The sequence below is a fragment of the Salmo trutta genome, chromosome 23, assembly GCF_901001165.1.
Source record: "Salmo trutta chromosome 23, fSalTru1.1, whole genome shotgun sequence".
NCBI lineage: Eukaryota > Metazoa > Chordata > Actinopteri > Salmoniformes > Salmonidae > Salmo > Salmo trutta.
In genome coordinates, this window is record NC_042979.1 from 12,306,089 (window position 1) to 12,321,088 (window position 15,000).

At 46.2% G+C, this 15,000-nt stretch overlaps 1 protein-coding gene across 3 annotated transcripts in view; it reads left to right on the forward strand.

The window, feature by feature from the left end:
- unc5cb (unc-5 netrin receptor Cb) overlaps window positions 1-15,000 on the forward strand; it is a 175,141-nt gene that overhangs the window by 114,338 nt on the left and 45,803 nt on the right. For all 3 annotated transcript variants that reach the window (XM_029708988.1, XM_029708989.1, XM_029708990.1), the window contains exon 4: window positions 555-658. In XM_029708988.1, the coding sequence (XP_029564848.1) occupies window positions 555-658 (104 nt within the window). The remainder of the gene's footprint in view (window positions 1-554; window positions 659-15,000) is intronic.

Below are 15,000 nucleotides of genomic sequence, written 5' to 3' on the forward strand. Positions count from 1 at the left end.
CTCTCTCTCCTCCTCTCCTCCTCTCTCTCTCTCTCTCTCTCTCTCTCTCCCTTCTCGTCACCATATTATTTCTGCAGCTCCTCTGCCAGACCGTATCCCAGCAGGTGGTGATATATATCTAATGAGCTTTGGGTTCCAGTGTTGCATGACACTCCCCCGGTCCCGGTCCTGCCCTACTCCATCAGGCTCACACACTGGAGAACTAGTGGCTTTTTATTAGAGGAGGGAGAGTGATCCCTTTTTCTCAGCAGCTCCCTGCCATCCACCTCCGATTCTTCAGGCTCTCTGTGCGATGAGAGGACAGAAAGAGAGAAAGAGAAGTCAAGCTTTATTTCTCACAGAGACCGCTCTATTGGCCCTATGCAGTATTGTGTTTGCTAGCTGCGCACTGAGAACGACAGTCTACAACCTTCTAAGTCTTTTTTTAATCAAAAGACATCAGTGATATAATTCAGCACCCCCCCATCCTCATTATTACATACATCATGTGTAGAACGTGAGGGATATATTACGTAATGTTTATTTATGGTTTGTTGCCATTTTTTCCCCTCCAGATCTCAGGAAGACGTTTGACCAGGAGCCTCTGGGAAAGGAAGTGTCTCTAGAACAGGAAGTTCTTCTTCAGTGCCGCCCACCAGAAGGGATCCCTGCTGCTGAGGTAAGGGTTAAATGTTATGGCTAAAAGCTACAGTGATTTACTGGTATTTTGTCTTCAAATGAATGAAGTAAAGTAAGTATCCTTCGCTGGTTTACAGGCACTCACCAAGTAAACCCCGAACATGGAGAACTTAGTTGTGTCACTGGAGCTACTGTAAGCAGCAGAGCCTAAAGCTGTGGCCCCATAATGTCAGCTACACTGGGACCTCACTTCTTAACCAGGTCTCTACTCCTCCCTAGCAGATGGCAACTCCAGCTCCGCTCCTTACTGCTGATCTTAACGTATAGAGCTGGCTCTGCCACAGCAGCATGACAAGCCAATAAGACGTATAACTCTTACAACAACAAAATGGTTTCCGGCCTCATTGTGTCCCTTTTTTACCCACCTATTCGGTCAGAGGAAATCCTTCAAGTGCACTTCCTGCAGGGAAGATTAGCCAAATCAATTGGCCTGATCTGAGGAGAAGTTAAGTCTCAGAGCTACTTCCTCACTCTGTGTTAGCGATGCTTCCTAATGCGTTATGGCTAATCCCATGAACCACATTCCTGGAGGCTTATTTGAACATAACACGTATTAATAGTAATTGTTCGAATCTTAAGAGGGTGTATCTTTTATTAAGTGGCCTGGTAGATTTGAGATGAAGTTGTTTCTGTCTCAGATATGCGTACCTTTCAGGATGGCTTACTTAACTAAATTGGGCAATGGTTGGCATGGCATCACAACGTGGCTAAGGAAGGGGGAAACGTGTAGTTATCTGCAATAAGAGCAGGGCTCCTGAACAGGGCCACTGTGCATTATCCTTCCTCTGTCAAGTAGCACCTCTTCCTACCCATCCATTCCAAAACCTAACAACGTTGTGGTGAATTCAAAGGCCTTCGTTAGAGATTACAGGGACCGAGAGTGAGAGAGTGAGAGAGTGAGAGAGTGAGAGAGTGAGAGAGCGAGAGAGCGAGAGAGAGAGTTGTTCTAACCTGTTCTAATAACACACTGAAGCCTCAGGACCAGAAGATCCAATCAGTCAGAATAAAACAAATTACAACACAATCAAAACAAAACTACATTGCTTATTGGGAAACATAAGCACAAAGCGAAATGGAGTGCCGTCTGGCCCTAAATCGACAGTACACCGTGGCTAACTATTTGACCATGGTTACTGAACAAAACCTTAGAAAAACCTTGACAAAGTACAGGCTCATTGAGCACAGCCTTGCCATTGAGAAGGGTAGACACAGGAAAACCTGGCTCCCTGTAGAGGAAAGGCTGTGCAACCACTGCACCACAGCAGAACCTGAGACAGAGCTGCATTTCCTGACAAAATGTAAAAAATATAAAACAATTAGAGAGTGTCATTTCCCCAAAATTTCAAAGACCTCTCTGATGAGAATAGGCTACCCGTCCTGTTAGGGGAGGACACAGAGAGCTGTGGGTTGGCAGCGCACTAGATTGCTGCCTGCCATAAGATGAAGGACAGTGTCTGACAGACCGATCAACCTGCACATGTCCTCTACTGTATGCTTATTGTTATTGTTCAATGTATGGTTATTTTGATCCTTGGTTATTGTTGTTACTGTTGTCCCGTTGACAATTTTGATTCTTATTATCTTAATATTGTAAATATCCAAAGTAAGCTTTGGAAATATGTACACTGTTACGTCATGCCAATAAAGCAAGTTGAAGTGAATTGAATTGAGAGAGAGCCAGAGAGAGAGATTGAGCCAGAGAGAATAAGCTTCCTTTGGAGTGAGTTTTTCTCAGGTCTGAACTCTGAAAAGGCCTGCGACTGACCTGGAAAAGCTGAGTTAAGTGAGTGGAACTTCATTGCCTTTATCCTCGGTGAGAAGTGCTGACAAAACTAAATGGAGAGAAAAGTTTGGGCCAAAACTCTTGGAAACTACTTCTTACTTCTTCTAATAGGCTTTTTTCTATCGGTGATTCCAACTGTTTGTGTCAGAGTGATTCCAATCAAGCTTCTTCGCTCTGATTGGCTCAGTGGGATAATTATTTCTGATGACACACCTGTGCTCACCAGGACCTTACTGTTACTGTAGCAACACAGCTGTGAACTGACGGAGCAGAGAGAATCAATGATATCCCTGCCATCATCAACAAAGGTGCCTGAAGTCTGAATGGAATGACAGATTGTAGTTTGTATGGAATGGAGGGGATACTGTATTGAAGTGGAAGCCTAGGCAGGTGTCCAGCGTCATTAATTATTCACACACTTGCTTACCTCACTTGAGTAAAGACACCAGTCCATTACCCTTATTTTTCTTATTTTCTGAAGTAAAACACAGCTGTTGAAAGAGAAAATATACCCGGACTGATCCTGAGAGCCTTTTTCCTCTCTCTCTCTCTCTCTCTCTCTCTCTCTCTCTCTCTCTCTCTCTCTCTCTCTCTCTCTGTTTGTCAGGCATTTTCTCACAGAAACGCTTTAGGAACCCGGCTAGGGAAAAACAGATGGGCCCAAGTCTGTGGTTGCATATGCATCTGCAGAAATATGTAGCAGAGTCACTGCAGAGGAAAGATCTGTCGTATTCCAGCCACAGGGAGACAGAGAGGGAGGGAGAGAGAGAAGAGCTGTTGAGGGTTGTTGGGTTTGGATCCAGTGGGTTGTCAGTTGTCTCCGTGGCTCTTTTACTGGAGGACTATGCCCAGGCCAGGTCAGAGAGGGTGAGGCAGGCAGGCAGGCAATGCCAGGCAGCGAGTCGGGGTCCTAATGTGCCCATTCTGCCCATGTCTTACAGCACTATGCTAAATCACTTAGATGGATTCTCATGGACTCAGCTTTATTTTCCAGGCGTACTGTAGATGGTGCTACGCAAGGATTCACATCACATATTCGAATGAAAACAAAACATAATACTGTACTCACGCACACACACACACACACACACACACACACACACACACACACACACACACACACACACACACACACACACACACACACACACACACACACACACACACACACATATACACACACACACAGTTTGACCTGGTATGGACCTTGGATCCTGGGAGCAGCTTTTGTATTTTTTGTGGTCCTTCATTACTGTAGGAAGGTCATTGCATGTTGCTGGATTGAACATGGCATTTGATGACGCAATTTCAGGTGGTCAGTTTATCGGCAATGTATGTCAAAATCACAGTAGTATTACTATTGAATCATGAATGTTTTCTGAGGACAACCATTTCTATCTACTCTGGTGCTGTTTTAAAGGGGATTATCAAAATTTAATCCATAATGGCATCTACTGTATGCACCACACCCTCCACAATAATGGGATAATCTCTGATAATCTGAGATTACACAGGTAGCCTACTTCTCCTGTTGACCTTTTACAATATTAATCTGCTCCCAGGTTTTTTTTGGTTGTCTATGCCCTTTTCCAATTATTGGATTTATGTAATATTGAGGCACATACTCCTGAAAATATGAAAATGTAGTGTCAATACAAAATACTGGTATATGAGTGACTGTTTTTAAAAGCACCACTTTTGATGTGTTTTGGTGGTTTAAAAGCTGCGCTGACATCATCAATGCTTTGACGCTGACCTGCAGTAGTCAAAATAATCTGCATTGGCACAATACAACTAGTTATAATGATTCCTCTACAGCAAGAAACTGTTTCAAACCAGAATATGCCGTCATTATGACGTCCCATGACAGATTCTGTCCACTGTGGTGATGCAGCATACTTTCTGCCCTGTGGTGATACAGCATACTTTCTGCCCTGTGGTGATACAGCATACTTTCTGCCCTGTGTTGATACAGCATACTTTCTGCCCTGTGGTGATGCAGCATACTTTCTGCCCTGTGGTGATGCAGCATACTTTCTGCCCTGTGGTGATGCAGCATACTTTCTGCCCTGTGGTGATGCAGCATACTTTCTGCCCTGTGGTGATGCAGCATACTTTCTGCCCTGTGGTGATGCAGCATACTTTCTGCCCTTTGGTGATGCAGCATACTTTCTGCCCTGTGGTGATGCAGCATACTTTCTGCCCTGTGGTGATGCAGCATACTTTCTGCCCTGTGGTGATGCAGCATACTTTCTGCCCTGTGGTGATGCAGCATACTTTCTGCCCTGTGGTGATGCAGCATACTTTCTGCCCTGTGGTGATGCAGCATACTTTCTGCCCTGTGGTGATGCAGCATACTTTCTGCCCTTTGGTGATGCAGCATACTTTCTGCCCTGTGGTGATGCAGCATACTTTCTGCCCTTTGGTGATGCAGCATACTTTCTGCCCTGTGGTGATGCAGCATACTTTCTGCCCTGTGGTGATGCAGCATACTTTCTGCCCTTTGGTGATGCAGCATACTTTCTGCCCAACGTGGTGATGCAGCATACTTTCTGCCCTGTGGTGATGCAGCATACTTTCTGCCCTGTGGTGATGCAGCATACTTTCTGCCCAATGTGGTGATGCAGCATACATTCTGCCCAACGTGGTGATGCAGCATACATTCTGCCCAACGTGGTGATGCAGCATACTTTCTGCCCTGTGGTGATGCAGCATACTTTCTGCCCTGTGGTGATGCAGCATACTTTCTGCCCAACGTGGTGATGCAGCATACTTTCTGCCCTGTGGTGATGCAGCATACTTTCTTGTTGTGAGAAAGAAACAGAAAAAGAGTAACATCCCCAGTACACAGAAACAGGGTAGGTGTGTGTTCCTCCAGAGGATGGCTTGAGACAGAGGAGGAATAATCCTTCAGGCCTCACAGACCCTTTACACAGCTAGCTCCAATGCTACACATTGATGTCTGATGTACCGATAGATAGTGGCACAAACACACACTCACACTCTAACTACTCAACACACACACACACACACACACACAGACAAACTAACCTTGTGGAGACACACAGTTCAGTCCCATTTTCCCTAACCCCTGAACCTAACCTGTACCCTAACCCTGACCAATAAACCTATCCTTAACCCGTACCCTTACTCTAACCTTAACCATAACCCTGACCTTAACCATTACCCTGACCTTAACCCTAACCCTGACCTTAACCCGAACCCGAACCCGAACCCTGACCTTAACCCGAAAACCTAACCTTAACCCTAAACCTAGCTCCTAACCCTAAACTAACCCTAGCTCCAAACCTTAACCCTAAAACTAACCCTAAACCCTAATTCTAACCCTAAACCCTAATTCTAACCCTAACACTAATTCTAACCTTAACCCTTATCCCCCTAGAGCTTGTGGGGACTAACAAAATGTCCCCAAGTTGGACTTCTGGTCCCCACAAGTATAGTTAAACATGTCCACACACACACAGATGCACATGCACGCATACGCACATGCACACACACCACACACACACACACACACACACACACACACACACACACACACACACACACACACACACACACACACACACACACACACACACACACACACACACACACACACACAAAGAAAACAAGCTGCAGCAGACATTTATTTTGGCTCCTCTCACCAACATTACCAATGAGGCTTTGGCCTGAGAGGACTGAAATACTGGGATTGAGGTTTCTGAAATAGCACAGCAGTTGAGTCATTTATATAAGTCTTACTGTGTGCTCTGAATACATTAGACATAAACCAGGCTCCCCTAAAAGTCATTGTTACATGTGTTTCCATCCCCATACATATTTAATGTACTTAATCAAGAGCAGAGGAAAAATGAAATCTGAGAGGCTATTCTAGTGGGAGTAATGGTTTGGTGAGAGCACCATTTTGGTTTCTCATGGTTTCTGTAAAGCTCACTCAAGAGAGATCAGACTAGAAGTGAGGGAGTAGGGGGGGATATGGATAGAGAAGAAGGAGAGAAAGTACGTTCTGGCCACCCCGTGAGGTTGGACCCTTCCCTTTCATTACCTTTGTAAGGCCTTTTCATTAAAGCCCAGAGGGCCTAAAGAGCCAGCTCACACCAGTGACACACAGTCTCCTCCTTTCACACCATGAAGATGTGGCAAGCAGCTCCTAAAACCAACTTACATCTGCCTTCTGAAAGAATGTGGCTTTATCGTTCTCCCTCTCTCTCTTTTCTTTTCTCTTTTCTTCTCTTCCTGCCCTCCGTCTCTCACTCCACTTCAAAGCACTTGTCACAGCCCCCAGATAAAGACAGGGTTCAGGGGTGACGCGGCGCAGCCACTGTGCTGCTGAGCCTGTTGCCATGGAAGCAGGCTTTTAATTCAGGCATCTCGTCGTCTGCCGGGGTCCTGCCGTGTTATCATGGGTAACGAGTCATTGGTGCTCCACGGGGAAGAGGCCCCTCTAAGTCCAAACGGATTTACACACCAGAGGAGAGAAGAGGAAAGGGGATGAGAGAGGGCTAGGGAACAGAACCACGTCTACATTTTTTACATTTTAGTTATTTAGCCGACAGTCTTATCCAGAGTTACTTACAGTCATTGCATTCATCTTACCACATATCAGTCATAGTCAGTACATTTTCCCTCAATGAAGTTTTCCCATGGGTCTTGAATTTGATGCGAGCCTCGACTGGGAGCCAGTGGAGAGTGTGGAGGTGGTAGGTGACATGGGAGAACTTGGGAAGGTTGAACACCAGGTGGGCTCTCACCTACATATCCTCTCACCCATAGTAGCAGGATGATGACTTTCACTGGGAAAACACATTTGTTCCAAATTAATCTAACAATGGTCAAATTAGTGAACTCATTGCTCATTGTTTTCACTGAGTCATTGTTCATACTAAAAAGGCAGACGTTTTACGTGTTCCCACCCGATTGTATTTTTTGTTTGTTTATTTGCATTTTTTGTACTTATTTTGTACATAATGTTGCCGAAAATGACGGAAAATTACTTCTGGACATCAGGACTCTGATTACTCACCACGGACTGGCAGAATCCTTTTATTCCTTTAACGAGTCTGACGAGCCCGAAGCGAACGATATACTGCTTTCTCGGGAACAGGCCCAGATCCCCGTGATTTGCGTGAAGAGGAGGCAGAGAAAAAGGGGCCAGAGGGCGGGCTGACTTCTGAGAATTCATAGGCGATCGAATAAATCCCCACTTCCTTCCAATCTGCCTGCAAACGAGCAATCTTTGGAGAATAAAATCAATGACCTACATGGAAGATTAAACTATCAACGTGACATTCAAAACTGTAATATCTTATGCTTCACGGAGTCGAGGCTGAACGACAACACTATCAACATACAGACAGCGGCGTCTGGTAAGACAAAGGGTGGCGGACTTGGTATTTTTGTAAATAACAGCTGGTGCATGATATCTAAGGAAGTCTTGAGCTATTACTCACATGAGGTAGAGTATCTCATGATAAGCTGTAGACCACACTATCTACCTAGAGAATTTTCATCTGTATTTTTCTTAGCTGTTTACATACCACCAGTCAGAGGCGGGCACTAAGACAGCTGTATTCCGCCATAAGCAAACAAGAAAAAGCTCAACCAGAGGCGCCACTCCTAGTAGCCGGGGACTTTAATGCAGGGAAACTTAAATCAGTTTTACCAAATTTCTGTCAGCATGTTAAATATGCAAACAGAGGGAAAAACTCTGGACCACCTTTACTCCACACACAGAGACGCATACAAAGCTCTCCCTCGCCCTCCATTTGGAAAATCTGACTATAATTCTATCCTCCTGATTTCTGCTTACAAGCAAAAATTAAAGCAGGAAGCACCAGTGACTAGATCAATAAAAAAGTGGTCAGATGAAGCATGTCCCTGGATTCCTCTGATGGCATTGAGGAGTATACCACATCAGTCACCAGCTTCATCAATAAGTGCATCAATGACGTCGTCCCCACAGTGACTGTATGTACATACCCCAACCAGAAGCCATGGATTACAGGCAACATCCACACTGAGCTAATGGCTAGAGCTGCCGCTTTCAAGGAGCGGGACTCTAACCCGGAAGCTCATAAGACGTCCCACTATGCCCTCTGACGAACCATCAAACAGGCAAAGCGTCAATACAGGACTAAGATTGAATCGTACTACACCGGCTCTGACACTCGTCGAATGTGGCAGGGCTTGCAAACCATTACAGACCACAAAGGGAAGCACAGCCGAGAGCTGCCCAGTGACATGAGCCTACCAGACGAGCTGAACTACTTCTATGCAAGGCAAATAACACTGAAACATGCATGAGAGCACCAGCTGTTCCGGAAGACTGTGTGATCACGCCCTCTGCAGCCGATGTGAGTAAGACCTTTAAACAGGTCAACATTCACAAGGCCGCAGGGCCAGATGGATTACCAGGACGTGCACTGCGAGCATGCGCTGACCAACTGGCAAGTGTTTTCACTGACATTTTCAACCTCTCCTTGTCCGAGTCTGTAATACCATGTTTTAAGCAGACCACCATAGTTCCTGTGCCCAAGAACACTAAGGTAATCTGCCTAAATGACTACCGACCCGTAGCACTCACGTCTGTAGCCATGAAGTGCTTTGAAAGTCTGGTTATGGCTCACATCAACACACTCAGAAACCCTAGACCCACTCCAATTTGCCTACCGCCCCAACAGATCCACAGATGATGCAATCTATATTGCACTCCACACTGCCCTTTCACACCTGGACAAAAGGAACACCTATGTGAGAATGCTATTCATTGACTACAGCTCAGCGTTCAACATCATAGTGCCCTCAAAGCTCATCACTAAGCTAAGGACTCTGGGACTAAACACCTCCCTCTACAACTGGATCCTGGACTTCCTGACTGGCCTCCCCCAGGTGGTAAGGGTAGGTAACAACACATCTGCCACGCTGATCCTCAACACAGGGGCCCCTCAGGGGTGCATGCTCATTCCCCTCCTGTACTCCCTGTTCACTCATGACTGCACAACCAGGTATGACTCCAACACCAAATCAAATGAAATCAAATTGTATTTGTCACATACACATTGTTAGCAGACGTTAATGCGAGTGTAGCGAAATGCTTGTGCTTCTAGTTCCGACCATGCAGTAATATCTAACAAGTAATCTAACAATTTCACAGCAACTACCTTACACTTGTGTGTATAAAGGAATGAATAAGAATATGTACATAAAAATATATAGGGATGAGCGATGGCCGAACAGCATAGGCAAGATGTAGGGTAGAGTACAGTATATACATATAGAGTACAGTATATACATATGAGATGAGTAGTGTAGGGTATGTAAACATTATATAAAGTGGCATAGTTTAAAGTGACTAGTGATACATTTATTACATCCAATTTTTTATTATTAAAGTGGCTAGAGATTGAGTCAGTATGTTGGCAGCAGCCACACAATGTTAGTGATGGCTGTTTAACAGTCTGATGGCCTTGAGATAGAAGCTGTTTTTCAGTCTCTCGGTCCCAGCTTTGATGCACCTGTACTGACCTCGCCTTCTGGATGATAGCGGGGTGAACAGGCAGTGGCTCGGGTGGTTGTTGTCCTTGATAATCTTTTTGGCCTTCCTGTGACATCGGGTGGTGTAGGTGTCCAGGAGAGCAGGTAGTTTGCCACCGGTGATGCGTTGTGCAGACCTCACTACCCTCTGGAGAGCCTTACGGTTGTGGGCGGAGCAGTTGCCATACCAGGCGGTGATACAGCCCGACAGGATGCTCTCGATTGTGCATCTGTAAAAGTTTGTGAGTGTTTTTGGTGACAAGCCACATTTTTTCAGCCTCCTGAGGTTGAAGAGGTGCTGTTGCGCCTTCTTCACCACGCTGTCTGTGTGGGTGGACCATTTCAGTTTGTCCGTGATGTGTACGCCGAGGAACTTAAAACTTTCCACCTTCTCTGTTACTGTCCCGTCGATGTGGATAGGGGGGTGATCCCTCTGCTGTTTCCTGAAGTCCACGATCATCTCCTTTGTTTTGTTGACGTTGAGTGTGAGGTTATTTTCCTCACACCACACTCCGAGGGCCCTCACCTCCTCCCTGTAGGCCGTCTCGTCGTTGTTGGTAATCAAGCTTACCACTGTAGTGTCGTCTGCAGACTTGATGATTGAGTTGGAGGCGTGCATGGCAACGCAATCATGTGTGAACAGGGAGTACAGGAGAGGACTGAGAACCCACCCTTGTGGGACCCCAGTGTTGAGGATCAGCGGGGTGGAGATGTTGTTTCCTACCCTCACCACCTGGGAGCGGCCTGTCAGGATGTCCAGGACCCAGTTGCACAGGGCGGGGTCGAGACCCAGGGTCTCGAGCTTAATGACGAGTTTGGAGGGTACTATGGTGTTAAATACTGAGCTGTAGTCGATGAACAGCATTATTACATAGCTATTCCTCTTGTCCAGATGGGTTAGGGCAGTGTGATTGCGATTGCGTCGTCTGTGGACCTATTGGGGCGGTAAGCAAATTGGAGTGGGTCTAGGGTGTCAGGTAGGGTGGAGGTGATATGATCCTTGACTAGTCTCTCAAAGCACTTCATGATGACGGAGGTGAGTGCTACGGGGCGATAGTCATTTAGCTCTGTTACCTTAGCTTTCTTGGGAACTGGAACAATGGTGGCCCTCTTGAAGCATGTGGGGACAGCAGACTAGGATAAGGATTGATTGAATATGTCCGTAAACACCAGCCAGCTGGTCTGCGCATGCTCTGAGGACGTGGCTAGGGATGCCGTCTGGGCCAGCAGCCTTGCGAGGGTTAACACGTTTAAATGCTTTACTCACGTTGGCTGTGGTGAAGGAGAGCCCGCATGTTTTAGTAGTGGGCCGTGTCGTTGGCACTGTATTGTCCTCAAAGCGAGCAAAGAAGTTGTTTAGTTTGTCTGGGAGCAGGACATTGTGGTCCGCGACGGGGCTGGTTTTCTTTTTGTTGTCCATGATTGACTGTAGACCCTGCCACATACCTCTCGTGTCTGAACCGTTGAATTGCGACTCTACTTTGTCTCTATACTGACGCTTAATTTGTTTGATTGCCTTGCGGAGGGAATAGCTACATTGTTTGTATTCGGTCATGTTTCCGGTCGCCTTGCCCTGATTAAAAGCAGTGGTTCGCACTTTCAGTTTTGCATGAATGCTGCCATCAATCCACAGTTTCTGGTTGGGGAAGGTTTTAATAGTTGATGTGGGTACAATATCACCAATGCACTTGCTAATAAACTCGCTCAATCAGCGTATTCATCAATGTTATTGTCCGACGCTATGCGGAACATGTCCCAGTCCACGTGATCGAAGCAATCTTGAAGCGTGGAATCAGATTGGTCGGACCAGCGTTGAACAGACCTGAGTGCGGGCGTTTCCTGTTTTAGTTTCTGTCTATAGGCTGAGAGCAACAAAATGGAGTCATGGTCAGATTTTCTGAACGGAGGGCAGGGCTTTGTATGCGTCGCGGAAGTTAGAGTAACAATGGTCCCAGATTTTTTCCGCCCGGGTAGCGCATTCAATAGGCTGATAAAATTTAGGGATTCTTGTTTTCAGATTAGCCTTGTTAAAATCCCCAGCTACAATAAATGCAGCCTCAGGATATGTGGTTTCCAGTTTACATAGAATCCAATGAAGTTCATTCAGGGCCATCGATGTGTCTGCTTGGGGGGGATATAGACGGCTGTGATTATAATCGAAGAGAATTCTCTTGGTAGATAATGTTGTCGACATTTGATTGTAAGGAATTCTAGGTCAGGTGAGCAAAAGGACTTGAGTTCCTGTATGTTGTTATGATCACACCACGTCTTGTTAATCATAAGGCATAGCCTCCCGCCCTTCTTCTTACCAGAGAGATGTTTGTTTCTGTCGGCGCGATGCGTGAAGAAACCAGGTGGTTGTACCGACTCCAATAGCGTGTCTCAAGTGAGCCACGTTTCCGTGAAACAAAGAACGTTACAATCTCTGATGTCTCTCTGGAAGGCTACCCTTGCTCGGATTTCGTCTACCTTGTTGTCAAGAGACTGGGAGTTGGCGAGTAGTAAACTCGGGAGCGGTGCGCGATGTGCCCGTCTACGGAGCCTGACCAGAAGACCGCTTCTTCTGCCCCTCCTGCGGTGCCGTTGTTTTGGGTCGACGGCTGGGATCAGATCCATTGTCCTGGGTGGTGGACCAGACAGAGGATCCGCTTCGGGAAAGTTGTATTCCTGGTCGTAATGTTGGTAAGTTGACTTTGCTCTTATATCCAATAGTTTCTCCCGGCTGTATGTAATAAAACCTAAGATTTCCATAATTAAGTTTGCCGATGACGCAACAGTGGTAGGCCTGATCACTGACAACGACGAGACAGCCTATAGGGAGGAGGTCAGAGACCTGGCCATGTGATGCCAGGACAAGAAGCTCTCCCTCAACGTGATCAAGACAAAGAAGATGATTGTGAACTACAGGAAAAAGAGGACCAAGCACACCCCCATTCTCATTGACAGGGCTGCAGTGGAGCAGGTCGAGAGCCTCAAGTTCCTTGGTGTTCACGTTACTAATAAACTAACATGGTCCAAACACACCAAGACAGTTGTGAAGAGGGCACGTCAAAACCTATTCCTCCTCAGGAGACTGAAAAGATTTGGTATGGGTCCTCAGATCCTCAAAAGTTTCTACAGCTGCACCATTGAGAGCATCCTGACTGGTTGCATCACTGCCTGGTATGGCAACTGCTCAGCCTCCGACCGCAAGGCACTACAGAGGGTAGTCCGAACGGCCCAGTACATCACTGGGGCCAAGCTTCCTGCCATCCAGGACCTCTATACAAGGTGGTGTCACAGGAAGGCCCTCAAAATTGTCAAAGACTCCAGCCACCCTAGTCATAGAATGTTCTCTCTGCTACCGCATGGCAAGCGGTACCGGAGCGCCAAGTCTAGGTCCAAGAAGCTTCTAAACAGCTTCTACCTCCAAGCCATAAGACTCCTGAACACCTAATCAATTGGATACCCAGACTAATTGCCCCCCCCTCTTTTACACCGCTGCTACTTTCTGTTGTTCTATGCATAGTCACTTTAATAACTCTACCTACATGTACATATTACCTCAACTAACCGGTGCCCCCGCACATTAACTTTGTACCGGTACCCTCTGTATATAGTCTCGCTATTGTTATTTTACTGCTGTCCTTTAATTTCTTATTTCTTATTGTTATCCGTATTTTTTTAAACTGCATTGTTGGTTAGAGGCTCGTAAGTAAGAATTTCACTATAAGGTCTACACCTGTTGTATTCGGCACATGTGACTAATAAAATTAGATTTGATCTGATTTGATTTACAGTCTATTTCATGCACACCAATCTAGAAAAGCTTGAATACCTGGCTAGTCCAGTTTCCACTTTTTCTCTCATGCTGTGTAACTGGTATTCTTCAGTCTAAATATACTTTTAGCCCCGGTCCCTCTTCACAGGGAAGGCTAAGGTGTAAAGTACACAACAGGCCGTCAGTCAGGTCTCCGTGCCAGTGAACACCAGAGTGCTTCTCCGCACACCATCAGATGAGCAGAGGAGACGAGGCGAGGGTGGAGGGTATGAGCCCTTTTGAGTGCCTGGTCATTGGAGGAACAGTGGAGGAACAGGACGTGTGTGTTCATTAGTGCAACCCAGGGGAGAGTGTGTGTCAGGAGGCCAGACCTGATCCCCATGGCAACCAACCCAATGAATACCCTTCAGGATGCTGCTTGTCAATCATCTCAGTCGTGATGTGTTCCTGGGGTATGATTCACTGCTCTGGCTCGCGTTCTCATTTTCTCTCTCCTTTCTGGCTTTTTGCTCTCTCATTCCTTTGTTGCTCTCTGCTCTCTCCCCTTCTCTTTGTGTGTCTCGGAGTCGCAGAGTCAAACGTGAACAAACATCCATTTGTAAAGGCTCCAACAGGAATGTCACAGGTAGATGAAAGAGAGGAACACAGTAAAAGTCCTGCAGGGGACAACTCCTCTTCTTGTAGGTTAAACATGTTCCCTTCCCATGTTCCCTCCTCTTCTTGTTATGATCAATGTTCCCTTGAAGTTGTGCGCATGCGCGGCCGTGCAGCTCCCCCGGGACTGCCACGCAGAAGTAATATTAGCCTGCGCAGAGAAGAAACGAGATTGAACTTCCCTAGACTTTCTTGAGTTTGTGGGAATTGTGATGGAATCAACACAATATTAGACACTTTCAACGCAACATACAGAAACAAAAGTAACTATGCAAGACTTCATTTGCAAAACTATTTTCTTGTAGGCAGAGCACATCGGAGTAGGATTCTATTGCATTGACAGGCACGACTCAGGTCCGTACTCCTCACAGACCGGTGTGCCATCACCAATCAGAGCCGCAGTAGGCCTACAGTATATGAAAATGAACCATTGCCATATATGGATCTGTGCCATTCACTTTAAACTGGACTATGTGTACAGCGTGAGCGGACGTGTGTAGATTATTATGAGATCAAAGTGAGAGCCACATGTAGTGACGTGTGCACATTTGTTCATATCCTTTGCTAG